The sequence below is a fragment of the Atractosteus spatula genome, chromosome 6 (assembly GCF_055471065.1).
Source record: "Atractosteus spatula isolate fAtrSpa1 chromosome 6, fAtrSpa1.hap1, whole genome shotgun sequence".
Classification (NCBI taxonomy): Eukaryota; Metazoa; Chordata; class Actinopteri; order Semionotiformes; family Lepisosteidae; genus Atractosteus; species Atractosteus spatula.
In genome coordinates this window covers 25,041,445-25,063,486 of record NC_142711.1, presented here as the reverse complement: position 1 = coordinate 25,063,486, position 22,042 = coordinate 25,041,445, and the positions used below count along the sequence as shown (strand labels likewise).

The 22,042-nt window shown below is 35.5% G+C and overlaps 1 protein-coding gene across 1 annotated transcript in view; it reads right to left on the bottom strand.

The window, feature by feature from the left end:
• Positions 1-3,744: 3,744 nt before the first annotated feature.
• rheb (Ras homolog, mTORC1 binding) overlaps positions 3,745-22,042 on the bottom strand; it is a 52,396-nt gene continuing 34,098 nt past the window's right edge. The window contains exons 3-8 of the mRNA XM_088919368.1: positions 20,532-20,599; positions 20,178-20,260; positions 14,087-14,143; positions 13,942-13,989; positions 10,843-10,924; positions 3,745-4,425 (exon numbers count right to left, since the gene is read on the bottom strand). Of these exons, the coding sequence (XP_088775494.1) occupies positions 4,333-4,425; positions 10,843-10,924; positions 13,942-13,989; positions 14,087-14,143; positions 20,178-20,260; positions 20,532-20,599 (431 nt within the window). The 3' untranslated portion in view covers positions 3,745-4,332. The remainder of the gene's footprint in view (positions 4,426-10,842; positions 10,925-13,941; positions 13,990-14,086; positions 14,144-20,177; positions 20,261-20,531; positions 20,600-22,042) is intronic.

The following is a 22,042-nucleotide window of genomic DNA, read 5'->3' as shown; positions in this document are numbered from 1 at the left end:
ATAGAGTGGACTAAACCTGTCCTATAAAAGAAGAATTGTTGAACAGTATTTTTTTCAGACAGTATTTAAACTACAACAAAGCAGTTGAGTAACACCAAAAACCTTCTATACTCTATTCAGAGAAATGGTACAGTATGTCAAAGGCAGGAATAAGGTTCAGCAGGGATGGATAATGTTTCAGAATGGATAAAAAAATATAGAGTCAGAAGATCATTAGAAGCCCTAACAACAACAGTTTCTGTACTATGCATTTTTCTGAACCCAGACTGAAAAGTTTCATGCATCTTACATGAACATAAGTGAGCAGATACTACCCATTCTAGAATCTCTGACAAAAATGCAATGTTAGCCAGTAATTATTGAGAGGGAACAGAGTCTGAATTCTGCTTTAATAACAGAGGTGTAATTACTTCAGATTTAATGGTTAAGAGAACAATTTCAGAGTTTAGTGATTTATTGATAATGTGACAGGGAATTGCAAAATTTGAACACAGTAGAGCAGTGGAAATAGGACCTAGGAACAGCAAGCATTTCGCATAGCAGCTGAAATTCTGCAAGGAAAGATACTTTGAATTTGAATTTAGTACATACTACACTTCATTCTTGGAAACTGATCACAACATACTGTATAATCTGACTCTGATTAAGTGTCAGTAAATCATGTACAGTAAGATATTTGTTTCATACTAGGCTTTAATTTGGATATATCACAGATGTTTCTGTAATATTCAACATGGATCGTTGTACGATTTTTTAAATTACTCTACATAAGATTTTTACTCTACAATACAGTTGTAAAATTTGTCTTTTAAAAATGTTTCACATTTGATTTAACAAAGCTGAAAAATAAAGAAAGTACAGAACTAAAACATCTTCCTGGGTACTGCATGTCTCACCATAATACATAATGTATAGCCTTGGATTGGTCTGACCCTTATTTACAACATCATAATTAATTATGCACACATTTGTGCAGGGTAACACCTGTCTCACCTTAGGCTACAATGTGAAAATTGTATTTTATTCATAACCCATCTGTCTATAGTGTCTTACCTGATTTATTCAAATTCCATTAACTCCAAGATATTGTATATTTTTCTGTTAACTAATCTTCCAAATTATGAAAGACTCCATGTGTAAACTGTGTTCTGCTTGAAGATGCTGTACAGCACCACTTATAAAGCAAGTGAGCTGACTAACATTAGTGTGTTCTAAGACTGAAAGCAGACACAAAGTAAAGTCCATCAGTTAGATAAATAGCTAGTTGTGTTCCTGTTAATTGGTGGCACTGTGCTTGAATTTTGATTCAAATGTAAGAGTTTGGGGGTGATTGGTCTTGTGCCAAATGTCTCAAAGCCTTTATGAATATTACAAGGCTGTATCATATGCTATTTGAAGTTGAGAAACTCCTTTTGGCCTTTTTTAAAGTTTGATTATTGTATCACTTTAATTGCAGGAGTCTCTAACATAACAAGCTGGATGTTCAGAATTTGTTTAGGTAGATTCCTCACTAGGTCACACACAAGTGATCACATCGCTCCACTGGTTTCTTGCACTGCTTTTCTGTCAGGTTTGAAATTGTTTTTAAAATCGTTCTGCTTACATTCATGGACCTACATGGCTTGTATTCCCAGTATCCAGCCAATATGTTTGCTGTTTGTTTACTCCCCTCCACTCATCTGATCGGGTTTACTGTGTGCTCCCTCAGTTCAGCGACACTCTATGGGTGACAGTGCCATTGGTTGTCATACCCACAAGCCATATCCCAAGAGAAATCAAGGATTCAGGCACATTGGGAGTTTCTAAGTCTAGACATAGAACTTACATTTTCAGAAAAAAAACTTGGTAAAAGGTAATGGGGACTCCCCTCCACCATGATGCAATGGCAGCCATAGTGCACCAGTATGCTCACCCAACAGCTATCAGTGGGGAGAAGAGAGTGATGAAGCCAATTTATAGATGGGGATTATAAGGAGGCCAAGATTGGTCAAGGCCAATGGGAAATTCAACCAGGAGGCCTCTTTTTGAGAAACGACCTGGGATTTTTAATGACCACAGAGAGTCAGGACCTCAGTTTTACGTCTCATCCAAAGGATGGCACCTTTATACAGTATAGTGTCCCCATCACTATACTGGGGCATTAGGACCCACATAGACCACTGGGTTAGCACCCCCTGCTGGGCCTACTAACAGCTTCCAGCAGCAACCTTAGTTTTTTCCCAGGAGGTCTCCCATCCAGGTACTGACCAGGCTCACACGTGCTTAACTTCAATGAGTTACGAGTTGTACCCCTTTTCTCTCCTACCTGTGCACATGGTATTAAGGTCAGGACAAAAGAACAGACTGAAGGAAGATGCCTGTAAGACGAAATGCTGCAATAAGAACACACAATCTGGCAGATTGATCAAACAATAGCATGACTCAAATCCCATGTGATATTTAAGAAATTTGGTAGGAGTGCGTCTTGAATTCAAAGAAGACAAATACATTCTTTGAGTAAAATCAAGACCCTTGTAATCATGTTTTGCTGTATAACAAATAAAAAAAAACAAATCATTTACTATATATACCAGATATTATTTTATCTTATATCTTCTTGTCCGTTTGAACATTATATTGTCATATTAGGTTACACGCATAAATTGATTAGTCTGAGACAGGTATTATTATTATTATTATTCACCTACTGACATGGCTTAAGAAATTTTCACAATCTGTCTGGTATTATAAGGATCTTTCCCTTATCTGCATACCTGTAGCAGAAATATTAATGTCAACACTGTGTATGATGAGCAGTTGTGAATAAACACTGCACCTGAATAATTGGTGTCTTCACAATTTTTTTTAATTTCATTATTAATGGAGCATATTATATTTTAATGGGAGACTTTTTTTCTACTAGAGAACAAGTAAACTGATACATGCATTTTATTTTAGTTTTGTAACTAAATCTTATATTAGTGTGATGTCCCTGCATTAGAACGGTCAATTTTCTCTAATCAGATTAAGGTTCAATCCCACCACCACCTTCACTGGAATATGTTTTGAAGATTTGTGTACGGAGTCAACATTTTAATGCTTTATTTCATCAGTTAGGTCAATTAAGATTACATTTTTATTGAAAATATGGAAATAATCTATTTATAAAGAACTCACTGTAGCATTTTGGGTGATATACTTTACACTAGGACACAACCCCAACTTGGATTTGAACCCACAACTCTCTCGTCATGCTTCCAGAGTGCTAATGACTTCTCCACACAACAGTGATGAACTGCAGTCTTCCAGTGGATAGGAACCAGACCCAGATCAACTGTGTGAAAGGCAGCTAAGCTAATCAGTACCTGCAGCATGCACGCATGCCTCTGCTGTATCTGGAAGAGGACCACAGTGGTCCTATGAAATGAAGGAAAGAAAACTGGCAAAGGCAAAAACCAATGTGAAGACGAGAAGTAAAACCAAAAAAAAAGCACCCTCTTACATTTTCAACCTAAAACACCTTAATATATGATGTGAATGATCAAACTTACACCTTCAACTGTATGCTATAAAACACACCATTTCCTAAAAGAAAAACTGTGATATAGATATTGTATACTCTAAAGTATGTAGTTATGCTTACGTTTTTAACCAATTCCAACTCCTAAGTTCTGGACACCGGAAATATTCAGCATTTAAAAATATCACTCTTTAAAAACTTTAAATAACCTATAAGAGTCTGTGAATCTGAACATCTGACAGTTCTCCATTCTAAATGCTTTTTAATAAACAACAATAATGTAGTTATTAACAATAACATCATCAAATGGGAATAAAGTTGTCAGCCTCATTCCAGTTCACAAGTGAAATGTAAATGACAAGCAAGAATGAGAAACTGGGGATAAAAGGATAAATGACACACACAGCCAGGGCTAGTGACTTAAATAATAGTGTACCAATATGCTGCTTTAATGATTACAATCAAAAAGATTTTAAACATTTCAACTACACAAGAAATTAATGCTGGCAAATATATTATTTGCCATAATAATCTTTAGGAAATACAATATACAAATTGGAAAAAGAAAGAAAAAAGAAAAGTAGAAAAAAAGGCTTAAAATCAGAAATCAGAAGTGAAGCTCTTGCACAGAGATGGGGCTAGAGTGAAGTGGGGAGAACCCAGTGCGTAGAGGAACAGAATTTTAGAAAGAGAATCTCAGGACTGTTTCTCTTTCCTGTTTTAGAAAAAAGGGAGAAAAAACAAAAAATAAGCCTAGTTTATCTGGAGGAAAACAGGCAGTTAGCCTCTTCAAGTAGAGGGATATCCCAGTGTCCAGTGCGTCGGTTCAGGTTCTACATGAGTGAGCAGGAAGTCCTCCCCTGTGGAGCCCCTCCATCGATCTTCTCTGCCTCCAGAATTATCCTCTTGAAAACCTCTACTGCAGTCTGACACACACCAAAGGAAAGAGAAATACAGAAAATCACAGTCTTGCCCTATCAAAACACTGCCAATGGATAACAGCTCGTGACCCCCATCTGTGAGGGTACTTTTAGATTTATTAAAAACTTTAAACAGATAAAACAAACCTTGCTTCCCCCCCCCCAACAGATTTTATGTCTCATTATATAAACATAAAGCTGAGAAAGAACAAAAGCAGCAGAGAGGCCCACAGTAATAAGGTACATAGAACGATATATTGTTATCTTTCAGAAATTATTCATTATTATTATTTCAATTATAATAATAGTCTATAATAAGACACTTGTAAACCTAACAAAATACACAGCATGTCTCATTTATATACATTATATATATATATAATTCATATCACTGGATTTTTAAATATGCCTTTACTTGATATACATACCAGGTGGAAAAAAGAAATGCTTTGCTTATAACTGATTAATTTTCTCCTCATCTGTGAAGCTATTTTGCACTCATCTCACTGATGCATACAGAGAAATGTATTTTACAGGTAGGAAAGTTCGCAAGGTATATGCTGAGCTATCAGTAGACTTTACAGACAGGTAAACAATGGAGAATACTTTGAACATAGAAGGATGTTACTGGCATGTTGCTGTATGTCAGCAGCTGCTCTCTGACTGATTACGGGAAACACACAATGTATTGTTATTCATCTATTAGTTACTCAGGACCATTCTCTGCAGATTTACTTTAAAATACTGTTTAAATATGAAAATGGTTTAATTGTAGGTATACCTAAAAATGAACAAGTAATAGGTTTATTCCATGCTGAAAAGAGAAGAAGAAAACACAATGTTTCGGCCGTGGAGCCTTCTTCAGGTGTGCCTAAAAATGTGTAATGAATGTATTTTTCATGTAATTACTGCTATCTGCTGCATTTCTCTCAGATAGAAATAATGTGCCCCCTAATGGACAAATGGAAAATTACAATAGTAACACTTGGGAGCTATAACCAAATTGAGTATGATAATAGAAGAATTGAGTAGTAAGAAAATCTTGTTTCATATAGGAAAAAGAATACTCTGTATAGCAAAACATCCTATGGTTGCTAAACATTTGAGAGTTTGGAACACAGTATTTTTTTGTGTTAGAAACAATACCTCAAATATATTAAACTAAATCATTAGTGCTCAGTTAAGGGATTCCTATCTCACTGAGTAACATCATGTTTATATGATTAAAAACGCATAACTACAAGAATATGTACTTTTGTGTCTTGATTCATATTGAATTATTCCATTGATCAATGTTTAGAACAATCTCCTTGTCATATCCACAAAGCCAGATAACAATGAGACAGAATCAGGGTGATCTCACCTTACTGTGACAGGACACAGGGTCGCAGATTAAATGTTACAAATTCCTGCACACACACCTGTTGTGACATTTTGCTTGGGAGACAGCTATCTATTTTAAACTGCATCAGTGTTATGAGCCCTGCATCTTCACAAGAGTTGGAAATAAACTCTGTGACCTTTAATTAGAAGTTACACCATGGCTCCTGGTAGACTGAGGTGCATGGTGTCCTCTAATGACAGTGGATATAATTACCTTTGTATCAGGCACAGGGCCAGCTGGATTCTCTGTTTTAACACTCTGCCTACTGCACTTCAAGCAAGGCCTTAATTAAACTACAGCTTGAACATGGAATAGGAGACGAGGCAAAATGCAGAATACAGGAATGCAGAATGACATCAACATGCAATTTTATTCCTTACCAAAGTATTTGAGACAGATTTAAGGTTATTATTTTTAAAATTGCTTTGCTGGAGGATAATCATATGAAAAATAACATAACTGCATGTTATACAGTTATACTGTATAACTACAGTATACAAGTATATACAGTATACAATACTGGGCCAAGGGTATGATGAACCCCCACTAAATAAAGTGCTGTGCCTAAAGGATATCAAGAATAGTTTGAACATGACCTGAAATGTTGGAATCTACAAGAGTTTCCACATGCAACACAGTATTGTTCTCTTTCTTCTGGCAAGATCATCTGAAGTCAAAGTGGGTAAGGGTTATAGTGGAGGACTGAAATGCCTTCTCTCCTGATTCAACAAGTTTTTAATTGGGTTGATTTATGGGGATTGCTCTGGCATGGGAATGTGATGGAAATCATTCTCATGCCTCTCGAGCCAATCACACTTTGCCTGACACTGTGAGAGTCTTTTGACTGAGGGGTTCCAAAACATTTGACTAGTGATTAAACAAACATTTATATATGCACTGACATAGTCAATGCGATGTGTTTCACCAGTAATGACATTCTAGCAAAAGCAATACTGAAATGTTAATAAAAGAAAATGTATAGGATAATGTGAACATTACTGGTTGCTCAATCAAATCTGTAAATATCAGAAGCGTTAAAGCATTAATAGCTTTAAGAAGCTGTTATAATGAAAAGGCCTGATGTTTCAAAACTTTCCTCAATGAGGAGTGTTATGAACAACTGACAGTATAATTTCATTCTAAAGGTATTCAAATTTAATTTACTCTTTTTTCTACAGATAGATATTTAACTTAAACAGGGTTACTTAATACAAGTTAACATGCAGTCTCAATAGAGGTGCTAGATAAAGCATAAAACCCAACCTTGACGTTCAGACTAATTTAACAGCATTAAGCAGTTTGATTTTAAATCCATGTATCACAGGAAAGGTCAAATTTATCTCTAGCAGGATAGTATAAAAATCCTTACACTGTGACATTTACAATACAGCTTTAGCTATGACTGCTGAAATAATCATTAAAGCTTTTATAATCTGTTCATAAAAATGTCTATAAAGCTTAAATAAGACTGCATAGCTAAAAAAGAAGCAGGGATATAAAAGTAAGGAAAGGAATAAAATCTAATACATTCTCATCTACTCCATCCCAATGTAAAAAACTAATTCCAGAAATTCTAACAATAGTCCAACCATTACAGCAGCCTTGCATGTACTGTAGAACACCTGTAATCCTGTTTTCATGAAATAGGCAAAAGTCCATTCACTTCAAAGAGGTATGGAAGTTCATTACTCATTTTCAATGTATACAGTATTTTTTAAGGTATCTATAACATATATCAAAATTCCTTTTGTTAAAGTTCCAGGACTTCAGAGTGGCTCACCAGGAAAAGACCTGTCTTTCCACAAAGTCTTGCTCGCTCAGACTTGGATCTTGTGAATCTGGACTATGCCCCTCCACAACTATCGCTGCATAAGATTCCCATACAGGAGGCTCAGAGTTGGCCAAGAGCTGCCGGATTGAGCTCAAAGCTAGCTCAGCTTGAGTCGGCAGTGTCATTAAGAGGTGCTTCAAGCCCTCCATCCCCTGCCTCTGCTTGGCTCTTTGTGCTGTGAGCTTAAAGTAGGAAAGGAAGCAGATGGCTTAACAGTGCCGGTGGTGGATCCGTGCACGTTATTTTCATCACCTGTTCTGGTACATGGGCTTGAAACAGTGTGAATTATGAAAACTCAATAAAGAAATAAAAAAGATTAAATCAAAAAGGGTTATCCACGTTAACTTAAAAGTATTAAAAGTATTATATTTTAGCAAAGACATTTACTAACAGTTTCAAAATAGACATTTTATTAGGGTTTTATATTTTTAATGAACTTTCACTTTTACCAAAACCCGGGTGTCCAGATTTTGTATAACACCATTCCTTAAAGTCTCCATTGCTATGACATTGGTGCACTGATGTTGCTACAACTGCTGTTGGGAAATGAGAAAAATGGCCCAATGAATCATCCCATACTTTAATAACATCCTTTTTTATTAATCATATTTTATGGAAGATCATGGTAACTTTGTGCATCGTTATTTACGGAAGTCATGGGGATGTGGTTGATCTGTGAAGATGAAATCGAAAGAAAATGACTACACACGGGTGAAAAGAATAAGAAGTCACAAAGGGCAAAGTTTTAGAAGCTCCTAATTAATATTGATATTTTTTCTCAATATTTTTTTTCTCAACAAAAAAAATGTTATGACAGATAGTGCTCAAGCTTAAGTTTTGGCTATGAAGAAAGATATAAGATGTGAAAAGGGGGTTAACTGATTTCTTTCTGCACAAAGACTTCTTGTGGGACAAGACATTCCATGCTTAGGCACCTTTGAGTTATGGCAGGGATGGGAGTTAATTGATATGAAATTCCAAGTGCAAGATAAAGACCCCCTAACTAAGGAAAGATAAAACCGACCATTAAAAGTGTTCAAGGTCTTGGGAATGTCCAAACACAGGTGCCCCCCCCCCATTACCATGATAACAATTTGTGTCAGAAGCAGCTGAAATTTGCTATATAAACTGGACGTTTTGTACCTATATTTCAAACAATACTTTGGTCTTATTGTTCCTTGCATGCAAGAAACTCAGTTGTTCAAACTTCATCTCAGGTTCTAGTACTTATTTGTCTGTTACTACAGCTATAATCCAAAATATTTTTTCTTAAACTGAAAATCATGTTCATAATTTATTGGATCTCAAACTGTTAATAAACATGGCAGGAATGTTACATAGTAGAAAATACTTGAACAAATTCATAACTTCTTACTTGCACAGAAGTGTATTTCTAAAAACCATCAATAAAACATCTTCCATTTTATTTATACCTACAGCATTTCTTGTGTACATTCCTGTCTCAGAGTGAGCTCTCTTTTTGGGAAATGGCTGAGTAAGATCATAATATCAATAAATAAATAAAAACTAAATGATCTAGATAACTAAAGTAGCCTCGTGTCATAAAGACATTCTGTTCCTATGTTGTTCCGAGTTCTTGGCAGGCTTCTGTTTCTCACACGTTCTTATAGCACCAGATACTAGTAAAAGAAATCACTTCACCTGATTCTGAAGCAAGATGAGATAAATAACCACAACTATCAAAAGCACCTACAAACCTTGTAGAACAGAAACAAATGCTACATATACACAGTAAAACTTAGAATGTGTACAAGTACACATAAATATTATAGTGGATATGAAGCCTTTACAATTTAAAAGACTTTTATTGTACACTTAAACACTGTTGATTATGTTTTGGTCCATCCATTGCACAGTTAAGATTTGGCATTCAGTAAAAAGATTCACAAAATTACACAAGACACGGGATGGGATGATGTGGAATGCCTATTTTCCTTCATTGCACACCATAAACATTTTTCTTTAAATTGTTAGTGACAACAGGATTCACAAAAGGTCTTTGCTTGTCCCACATGAAATACGGGTTTCCAAGCTCCGCCTCTTTTTTTAAGTATGTCATTTTCAATGTGTGCCCATGATATTCCATGAGGAGCGAGGTTGGCTTTACATCTAGTGCCCAATCTGTTTGATCTTGACAAAACAAATGGCCTGGCTTCCTCTATGCCTCTTTATCTGTGATAAACACAGTTAGTACCACAGCTACTTGAGTAGCTGTCATGTTGAGGGGTGGACCGGTGGCACTGTGGCTAAGGATCTGCGCCAGTGGCTTGAAGGTTGCCGGTTCAAATCTTACGGCTGGCAGAGGAATCCTACTCCGTTGGGCCCCTGAGCAAGGCCCTTAACCCCAACTGCTCCAGGAGCACCATATAAATGGCGCAGACCCTGCGCTCAGACCCCAAACTTCTCTCTCCCTGTTTGTATGCCTGTGTGTCTCATGGAGAGCAAGTTGGGGTATGCGAAAAAGATAAATTCCTAATGCAAGAAATTGTATATGGCTAATAAAGTGATCTTATCTTATGTTGACCCATTGGTAACAGAGGTGATGTCAATAGAAGGGCCCCTGATGGTTTGATAGACCTTTTGTGAATAGGAAATGTGGTTAATCATATCAAATTACATAACAGGTATAATTCAACCAGATGCATGACCTTTGATCATGCTAAAATGTCACTCCATAACTGTCCATTTATCTATTATTGGTTTAAATTCTAGCTAAAACTGGTCAATTGTATTCTATAAAGGGTCATATAAAAACACTGCTGTTAAGATCTGCAGCCAAATGGTGCACTCTATTGCAGAGTACCATGTTTAACAAATCTGTTTCCATTTAAAATATCTTAGACTAACAAAGGGCATTTCAGAACTGTTTTTCAGTAAAATTAACAATGACATAAGCAAAACAAGCATTTTATATTCTAATTAAACTAGAATGTCTTAGTTTTGCCTTTGTTTACTCAACAGCCAAGGGAAATAGAAAGCATGTGGTTTACATTTTCGATTTTGTGATACCACAGTAGGGCTCTTGAGGACCTTTCAACTGTTTAATCCCAGGTGAATTTTTGACAGGGAAGTGATAATAAATTGTCTTCAAGACAGGAGAAAAGGCTAAATGAAAGTCTCGGGCATGCTCTTTTAACAGACAAGGTTACAGAAAAAAGAAAAAGAATGATTGCAGGTCATTAAATACCTGGTTTTCTTTAGCAGATGATTCCATAAAGGCTGCATTCCACGACTCTGCTAAAGCTTTCCCTTCTTCACAACTGATTACCCTACAGAAATAACAGAGATAGTGAACTTTAGAGAACAATTTCTAAATAATCTGTGTTCCTCATATAACAGAGTGCAAACCTTTTTGAGAAAAAATGCTCTATTAACATTTCTATAGCAGACAGTCCCCCTTCCTGCACCTGTAGAGGAACAGTAGTGAACTGGCTGCTGTCCTTACGTTTATTATTTCCCCTGATTAACAACATTGGAGTGCCTGTACGAAGTGTGAAACAGTGTGAATGGTTTCTGCAAGTTTGAACAATAAATCAACTGAAGTCTTGTGCTGCTTTCAAAATCATTTAGAGGTTAATCAAGTTACAATACGTCAAAATCGCACGTGTAATACATTAATGGAGTTTTCTGCTATTATAAATAATTTAACAGGGATTATTTTTAAATCTCATATAAACACTTATTTTCATAGAGAAACAGAACTTGAATGCAATATATTAGGTCACATTGAAATATTCAATGTAACTTTCTATTCTAGTGAAAATGAGAAATTAAGTCTTTTTTAGCATAAGAATCATATATATTCCAAGTCTTTAATTAGTTTACTTTGGGTAAGCATGCTAATTGCATGTAACTTTTTTTCATCGCTTCTACAGTTCATTTTGGATTTAGGGTTGCATTTCAAAAGTGTATTGCTACATTTACACAACTATTTCACTTATTTCATTTTAATAGTTCAAAGTAATTCAAACAAATAGTGCATAAACATCCTTTTCAAAATGTAGTAGTACACATGCTAATTCAACTTGAACATTCTGAACCTTTATTCTGCCTCTAGCTAGGAAGACAAGTGACATGGAGATGCCATCATTACACAGTGTGATCCTGTGATAAATGAAAACAGAATCAACAGTCTGCATCTCAGTGGATCATGTCACTGCATGTTAAGCACAATTCCCTTTTCTCTTGTGGCTCAAAATGTTCAAAGACATCCAACTGGTCTTGCTGAAATGGGCATTTTGTGCCTCCATTTTGCTGGAGGTAAGCAAATGCAGAATCAAAGAGTTACTGCTATGAGTTACTCATTCTGAACTCAATCAATAAGCTGTGGGAGTGTGGTTCTTTTCTGCCTCCATTAAAATTTTTTGTCTGCCAAGTTTATTTTGATATGCATTTTCCGCTAATATATAGTCATTGTGATTTTGCTAATTAAAGCTTAGACATCTTCTACACTTCAGATAGATTTGACTTTAAAAAACACTCATACATGACATTGCACACCGGTACATAAAATATGAAAAAATAGAAAGAAATCACAGAATATGCGAATATGCAACAGTATCGTGCCAGAGGCATCAACATGTTTATTAATAGTTATTGGGAGAATTTATAAAAAGAAAAGGTAATGGAAAGTGAATAATCATCTACAAGCTTTGGGTGATAATGTGCCCATGCACATTTAATGCAGTTACAGTACAACCGTAGAGTTTTAGACACTCAGTATGACTACTAAATAATGCAGTGTAATAAAAACAGCTTTGATTTATATATCACATATACGATTCACACATCGAATGCTACAATTTTCTGAGGTCTTTGTACAATGAATATTATACTTTTAATACTTTATCCAGTGCATATGTGAAAATCCACGTCTATTTACTTTGCATAAATGCAAGACTGAAAGTGAGCTAAGTGACCCATTTCTGAATGTGACGCAATGTTTGCAAAAGTGTTTAAGCCTCAGGGAGTTTCCACATATTGAAAGATGGAGCCAGAATTTCAGCTCAGTGTCACTATCCCCCCGGAATGGCAGTCTAGTCCCACAGACTTTAGACTTCAATGTAGACCAGACAATTTCTTTCCCAAGGCAGCCAAAATACTTTCAAACATGTGGGAGACTGTACATGCTTAGTTTCCCAGTATACAAAATAGTAAAATAAAATTGTTTCTCTTCATGTAAGGGGTTCAGGGAATTTACTCAAAGCTATAAATATTTTAAATAAAACAAAACCAAGGCTGCAGGGGAGTTCACATTCAGTCTTCCTCACTTTTTTTTGCTTACTTTATAAATAGTAAAAAGTGCAGCAATTACTCATCTGTAGGAACCAAACACTATTGTGATTTATGCAAATATTTTTCTAGTCTGATTTAGTTAAGGGGGAATAAGCGCTTAGCTCATTATTGCTCCCTTTCACCTCATAATTGCTTCTAGTGGCTTCCACTTTTTGTGAAATAACAGTGTTAGTCTTTCCATTTAACAAAAGCTTTTGGCTCTCATGTCACTGTAGTTTGACAGTCCTGCCAGTATGTGTTCTGTGTTTTTTCAGCAATGTCCGGAATAATGAATAGTGAGATACAGATTTACAAGGAAAATCTGGACTCTGTTAGAATCTAAAAATCTCTTTAAAAAACAAAACCTGAGACTAAATGTCACATTTAAAGAGAAAATAAGAGAAATTTTACAGTATGTCCAAAATGTCAAGTAACACTAAAGAATCAGCATGAGTCAGAAGCTCTAAGCTGTCCTACTCGAATTATACAAAACAAGGAGCAACAGGGGAAATTCTTACATACCTTATTTCAGCAATAATTCTGTACGTTATGAAAGATGCTGTAATATCTTGAAATGTATTTTTTTCAATTGTCACTTTAATTAGAAAATGCCTAGGACATTGTTGGCTTAACTCAATAAGACAGGGATATGGGCTCAACGTATAAGTGATTTTTCCACATTGAAAGATACAGCATTTCTTCAAAGTAGTCAGTTTGTAATGAATTGTGGAAGAAGTGTAACACTAGCAAACAGAAAACAATATTTTGTCTGTCTGTCCTTAATGAGATGAGAATTACCTGAGCATAATCCCCTTTTCTCAGCAACATAACGCATCTTCACTGGTTCAAACAAAGTAGAAGAGCAGAGAGCCTTTCTGTATCTGCTAATTCTGTCTTTGTACAGAACATTGTTTAGATACTTTAAGAAACAAACTGACAACATAGTGCTTCCTGTTGCAGAAAACGCACTCTTATCAGTAATGCAGCTACCATTAGGACACACAGTACATACCGCTCCATGTGGAGATCTTTTTTATTTCCCACCAACATGATGGGCACTCTGTGGAAAAAAACAGGTCAAAAATTAAAAACAACTTTAAAATAGATGTAAACACCCTAATCTAGAAAGAAAATGAGAGTGAAAAAGCAATACTTACTGAACCTTTCCCACCATATCCAATAACTTTTCATGGATAACTTTTACTACTTCAAAACTGTAAAAAAAAGAAAGAAAATGTTAATTAAACTGGTACTGACAGCCAATGCACATTCATAAAAATAGAAAGCAATTTAGGTCAAACATTCCATGAATGACAAATTCGTTATGTCATTACTTTATCATTAATGTAGTCACATAGGAATTACCTTTTCATTCATTCTCAATGATGGATATTGTGCAAACTTTATTTTGTCATAGCCTGGTTTGCATTGTCATTATGTCATTGCTTTAGTGACCTATTGCATAATATATCAATTAATTAATTCTCTGAGTAGATGTAAATGTATTCTCTACAAAGGGTAGAATTAAAAACAAGAATCACAGATTAAAATGAAGTAATAAAGCTTAAGGCACTGTGAGATCCAAACCATCCTGCAGGTATGTCCTTACCTTAACAGTTCAGAACTATTATAAGCATAAGAAAATATTTATTTTCGCCCTTTACACTTCTGCCTCCCATACCTGAAACCTTCCAAGTGTTTATGCCTCCTTGTTAGCTTTTATTACTGTTTATCCATCGTTATTAATCATTTAATTGATTAATTCTGTCATATTTTATACAGCTGGATACTTTACTGAAACACGCTGAGTGAAGTACCTTGCTCAAGGGTTTTAAAGTAGAATACAGCCTTCTGATTATGAGCTCTGAATCGTAACAGCTCCTGCATACCACCGTGTGTTAGTTTGTATTGCTTGCTTTAGGTTCCCTGCCTTGAAATGTGGGAGCTCAAATACAGACACAATGTGCCTTTCAAGATCAGACCAAGAATCTCTTTTCAGTCTATATATCAGAGCAAAGGCAGCACAGCTGAAGTACCACCTCAAAGAGATAATAATCATATTTTCCTTACACTTATATAGTGCTTTTCTGGAGACTGCACTAAAAGTGCTTTACATGTAATGGGGACTCTCCTCCACCACCACTATCAATGTATAGCTCGCACCTGGATGATGCGCCAGTACACTCACCACACATCAGCTAACAGTGGGGAGAAGAAGACAGTAATGAAGCCAATTGATTGATGAGGATTATTAGGAGGCCATAACTGATAAAAGTCAGTGGGGAAATTTGGCCAGGACACTAGCACTGCAGATGACTGCCATGTCATAAGAAAACCCCTTGTGAGTAAGATGCAGGGAACTCTACCAAAACCATTGCCACCATTAGAACTTCTGTTCCTTAAGGTTGCAGTTTTTGCTTTGCATCACTATCTAGTTGTAACATGGTTGCCAGTAAGGAATCTCTCACTCTCTCACTACTTAAAAGCAGTTCTCTCAAAGCAACTTAACACACTGCATTCACTTTTAAAAAGGTACAGTTATTAACAGGTAAAAAAAAACGCACCAACACCCATAAACATGCTTTGTCAAGAAATTAGTAAATTATTAGTATCAGTTTTAAATCAAGATTAATGTTTGGATTAACGTTGTGAATCTTCCCTGAGAATTACAATATAGCTTCTAGCGCTCATTGAAAAGAAGTGAGATTCTATTATTGCTTCTTTTAAAGGTCAAAAGCTCCATCAGATCTGGGTCATTTATCATGTTTCAAGTGGATTCTGCAAATCCTGACACCTAGTGTCATTCTTTAGACAAAATCCTGCTTTTGGCTTTATCCTGGAGAATAAGAATTACATGAATTGGTGATTTTAGAGATGGTTCCTTCATCGATTCCTTCTACCTAATAAAGCTTCCAGCACATTCTTTTAAGTGATTAATATCCTAAAGCTGTGTTTGGATGTGAAGCTTCTGAAGTTCATATTAGAAATTCTACCTCTATGTAAAGGTTGCCCGGTGGATTAATCCCATGAGCAGGCCTTAAGCATTTGGGAATGTTTAAATGTATATGTAAAATATGTAAACCTCCTCCAAAACAAGAAAATGTGATTTGTCCTGTCTGTAAGTATAAGCTCACGTAATTACAAATGCTAATGCATGCTTATAAATATTAAGCATTAAGTGTTCTCTCAAATACCTCTGAGTAATATGTTTGTTGAAGATAGTGGAGGGGGGCGGGGGGGGGCTTTGTTGAGCCGATTCTGTCATTCATTCTTTAATGCTGTAATTTCATGTAATGTTTAAATATTGTTTGAAAAAAAAAGTACCAAAATTGCATATTTGTGTAAACACAATTAGTACTGCATGTGAAATATTTGAAAGAAATTCTGTGACTAAAGATACAGCTTTAAGAGTACTTTTCAAGCAAAGCTAAAATTAAAGTTTCAATTGATGCAAAGAAAACAGATACTGGTTCATTGTGTTTTCTGAGCACGTCCTCCACCCCCATACCCCACACATTCTGTAGCCCACCTGCCATAATTTCCCAATGACAGAGAGCTATTCATCTAAATCACAATGGCTTTTAAGTGCTATAACTGCAGCTGTGCTTCCCAGGTTCAATGGTGTTTCTCAAAGTACACCAGGGAAACAGCACCACGGACAGCTCCTTCAGGTCACTGGTACATGCTGAAAGAGCTGTTGCAAAAACCTGTATGCTTCCCGCTGCTTCAAAAAAATTGTCTTTTTTGACACATTTAGTACCTCGAAAAAGTATTCAGACCCTTGCACAGTTTTCACATTTTGTTGCTTTACATCTTGAAGCCACGAACCTTTGTTAATTCTCATGAATCTTTGTTATATACTCAACACACTCCAAATATTGAAAGTTAAATAAAATATATGTTCCGTTTTATGAAATCACCTGACATGAATTCAGTATTTTGTTGTGACAAGGAACCAATACTAATAAAAAAAATGAACCAACCTCAGTATTTACTATTGAGGTTGTGCATATGCATCAGTTCAGTCCATGGAAATTAATTGGAAGTCTTTGCCTGAGGAACAAAATAGATTCATGCCTAGGAATATGCATAAGTATAAAATAATTCATAACTGATGCTTGTATGATCATTTAACTCTGTTGTGTCCTACTCCCTACCGCAGAAAGTGCATTTTGCATTAAAATGGAGATGATCTGTAGTGAATCAGGTGACATTTCCATGTGGAGCCCAAAAGATAATTTGACTTTCCTTCTCTATTCACGGCAGCACACACAACAACACATACAACAAGAGGTCACTCCATTTTACCCCATAACTTAGCTTTTTGCTCAACAGGAAAAGAAAGGGTCTTGAACACATTTGTTCAAGACTTCAGTAACTGCCTTCCACTTCACTGACAATGTAAAAGATGCCTGCTTAAATTAAGATTTCTGCTGTTAATTCTTCCCAATTCACTGCACCACTAAACAGATGGTGCCATTAACATGTGGAGTGTGCAGGCCTTTAGTTTAAAGGAAGGCTTGTCATTCCTTGGCATGTGTATGACAGTGTGGTATGTAAAGACCTTTTAATTGGCATGTGGAGCGTTCTTGTTTCAGGAGATTTTATATTGAGTGAGTAAGTGGGCTCATTTATTGTGCACTGGTGGTTCTCATTTATATTTCACACAAGTGAGTCAAATTAATATCAGTAGCAAAAAGAAAAGTTTCCGTGTGAAACAAAATAGGTCTAACTAACTGTTAATGACATTCATAAAAGTAAAACCAAATATTAATTTTAGTAAGTAGTCAAATGCTTTTAACATGTTCAACATGAGTAAACTAGTAAATTGCAAATAGTAACAAAAAGATACATTGACATGAAACTTTCAACTTCAGGATTTGTAAAGAATGTTGTGGTACTACTTGAATACAAGACTCTAAATGTATGCTCATCACTTATAAAACGTGACTGACAACCTAGAGAATTATATTTTCAGAAAATACCAAACAGTATGTATACAACAAAAATCAATAAATAATCAAATCAATAACTCATTGTTGCAGCACTAGCAATTAATGCATTGGACCATTCAAACACTGCTTCCCTGGCAAACCAGTGAGGTAAGAAAGAGAACACATTTGGCATCTCGACCCAATTTTAATCCAAAATCTCCATAACTTATCATTATGAAGACATCTAGGAAATAATTGTAATAATAATTATCTGTAAACATAATGCCTTTTCAGTTACAATGTTGTACAATTATACAGAAAAATGGAATTCATATGTTTTGGCCACAGACTCAAATTCCTTTTAACTTTTTGAAAAAATACAGCATGCTGCAAATATTCAACATTTTAGTCAGAAAGTAAGAACAAAGATAAAAACACAAGAAGGCCATCTGCCTGCTAGCAGATATTTGATCTGAGAATCAAAGTTTGTACCAACAACTCTTGGTATAAAATAACATTTTATTATACTGGATGATACTTTTAAATGGACACATGTCCACAGTATAACTGACGTATTTCTACAGTGGTTAGTTTGTCCTGCTTTCCCTAGGGGAAAATCTAGTCTTCTGAAGACTACAAAGTTCAATGAAACTTCAATCCTGCATTCTCAAAAGTCAGAAGTTCTGATGCGGTGGGAACGTCTAGTCTCTGGAGAGAGAAGCCAAGAGGGTCAGGAAAGCTCCAGTAACATAGGGAGTCTGTTATAACTGGATCATTTTTATGACGATCTTAGAAAAAAATTAATAAAAATACTTGTACTGAAATTGAACTGGAAAATGTCTGCATTTAGCCCTTGAATAAAAATCTTCAGCATCTTTAAATATTGTGTCAGGAAGGTCTGTACAGTCCCTTCTTAACTCAAAAGTACTTATTACTGCTGACTGAGACTGAAATTGGAGGAGAGAGTAACAACAAACTTCAAATTCCACCTCCAAAAACAGGACTGTCTTGCCTTTGAACATTACTAACTTCCATTAACAAGGACAAAAAATACATCTTTATCCATGTTGAGACAGAATATCCAAGTGCTGTGCTTCACTTTCATGATGTACAGTGTGAAAACCAATATTCTCACAACATCTGCGTATGCAAAGAGTGAACGTCACTGCCAGTTCTCTTGAAGAGAAAAACTGCAGTGATGACTGCTTTTACAGGATCTTTGAGTATTTCTAAGTAGGACTTGAGCATATAATGTTCTTAAAGAAAGGTTAATAAGAAATTATGTAATCCTACACTTTTCATAGCAACAACTTTCTGCCCTGTTTTTCAGTTTATCCACATGGGATGTTGACTTTGTAAAGAGTTTCAAGTTCTCTGTGTTATTCTGAACAGACATTTTAACAAGTACAGAACATAAAATACCTAATAAGGCTATGAATACAGTTGAAATCACTCTTGAGTAAAACTTTTTAATTCTTTTCTTTACTAGTGATATCACATAGCAATTTTCCAACTTCAAAGACAGTGTAAGAAGTCTACGTTACTGTACAAAAGTCAAATACGTCTTGCAGGGGATGCCAAAATGTTATGTATTACAGCGTGTTGAGTGCTTTATTATGCCTAAAATCTAGAGTACATACTGAAACAGAATTAATTACTGGTACTCTTAAACAGAGTTTGCTTTGAAGGCTTTAAAGTTAATTCAAAATCTGTGGATACATTTTGGTAAACACTTCACAGCAAAAGAATGAAAATGTAATAAATCTACTAAAATATCAAATGTAAACTACAACCACTAAGCTTTCAAATTAGATTTGTATAATTCTGCAATTTAACATATTCAGTTCCTTCCCACTGTCTCAGTTCATGCTCAGGTCAAACGGTCTGCAACCACAAATCTTGGAAGCCCACTGAAGCTCTAGTTGTCCGGAATAGATATGTTATATAGCCTCAGCAGTATCTGTTTTCAAGAATAAGGTCATGTAAATGTGGTGTGCAGAACACTACTCAATACCCCTGGCAAATACAGGTGGTTATCTAATTAAAAGAGAATTTCTTTTAGAAAAACTTCATTACGTAAAAATCTAGAAATCATTTCTATGATTTAATAATGAAACCTTGAACTTTATTCCCTGAAAACAGAGCACATTACCTTCAACTAGCTTGGGCAACAGGTATATGGCACCCAGCCACAGCTGACATCCTGCAGTCTTAGCACACTGCTAAAACCTAAACCTTGGGAGTTTAAATAGATAAGTATGGAGAAGCTACAGCACAGAGGGTACACATCCAAGGGAATGGGGAACGAGCTTACCTTTTGTTGGATGTGACTGAATACACCAGAATGTATCCATTGATGTCTATGGAGTACGTCTGAGGGAAAATTGAGTACTCATCCTGCAAAAAGTAAAACAGTTTGGCATTAGAAGTAAAACTTTTTGCTACTACTAATGAAATAAAAAAAGATCACAAATCTGAATCTGAATACTGCTTATAAGTCAATATGAAAATAAAAACATGCAGGGGTACAATTAAAAACTGATAGGTTACATGATCCACAGCTCAGTGTACTACACACACAGCACTTCCACAAAGTACCACTTTAAATAGTTGACATATAAAAAATAGAACGTCACTTAGCAGTTGTCTCCTAATGAAGGCCACTCACCTGTCCAGCTGTGTCTACAAGCTGAAGGTGGTACTCCTGACCGTTTACTGTTATCATCTTTGTAAATGCTGTGGAATAAAGAAAAGAGTTAAGATGAGTGATCTGGATCTGAATTTCCTAGATAATCATAAAAGGCTGTTTATTTAGATGTTTAGGTAGTGCCTTTTTATGCAAAGTATCTTCTTCTCAAAATAACACTTCACTGTAAATGTATGCCTCTATCTTGAGGGCTCATGGTGTTACAATGTGTTGTAATTTCTGAATTTAAAACTGCAATATTTCAGATTATTTTGTTTTACAACGGGCCACGAAGGTGTTAAAACAAACTAAATATTTTTTAAAACTTTCAAATATAGAGTATGACCATGAAAAACTTTTATTTTTACTGACTGTATCTTCATACAAGAACATAAAAACCATAAGAAACAAACAAGATGACTGTGTTAGACTAGAGACATTAAAGTATGAAATAAAATACCCATTTCTTGGTTTATCTACCATTTACTTTATTATTTACCCACTACTTACATATATACTGTTTTGCACCCTTGATCCTTGGTTCATTAGTTTAGACAAAGAGAAGAGATGGATTTGTATCTTGTACAGCTTAACAGATGGCTTTCATCTCCCTCTCAACAGAAAAACCAAGATCACCTGCCCTCAGATGTGCGACTCTTTTTGAAAAGTCTATATTTGAGTCTACTAGTCTGGAATCAGCTTATTGATGACTATGCTTGTCTCAATATTCGAAAAAAGGTCACTGCCAATCATTCCAAAGAAATACTAAGAACAAAACTTTCCACTGCTCTTCAACCATTAATGTTGAAGGGTAATATCAATCTAGAAAAACAGAGACAAACTTTAAATACACTGCTATTGCTCACAAGTGGTTTCATTTGTATTTTCCCATAATGAAAATGGTGATTAGTGATCTCTTTGAAAGGGGTATAAAATCAGTCTTGACTATTCAGGACTTTTCCATAATGACATAATTGAATTTGACTTTTTTAATGGCATAATCCCCGTACAGTTTGATGCCTGATGTGCAGTGGCATATATGTTAAAAAAACAAGAAATATGACTAAAACTGCAATGTACAGTAACTTAAACTGAGGTGTCTATGTCTTTCATATGGATCTGACAAACTGTAACAGAAATAAATGGAGCGACACAGACAAAAAAAATGGTCTGTGAAAATGAAATGTTACTGTCTGAACATGCTGTTAGCAATTTAATTTTATCGATTCGATTTCACAAATTAAAAACACATCAAATTAACAAAAGTGATCTAATCCCTCATAAGCAGCCCCTGAGAAGGGCCTCTGTTCCCTTTCGTATTCATCTCCTTAGGCCTTCCTCTCATTCATCGTGTACAATAAGGCCGCAGAAAATGAATAGAAGCAGATACCTTTGGTGTCTTTTTGATACAGATAGTTCTTGATCTAGCAGCTCTTCATTCCTGTGTTTTTAGTTTAATATGCCTGAAGACTATAGACTACTTTATAATTTAG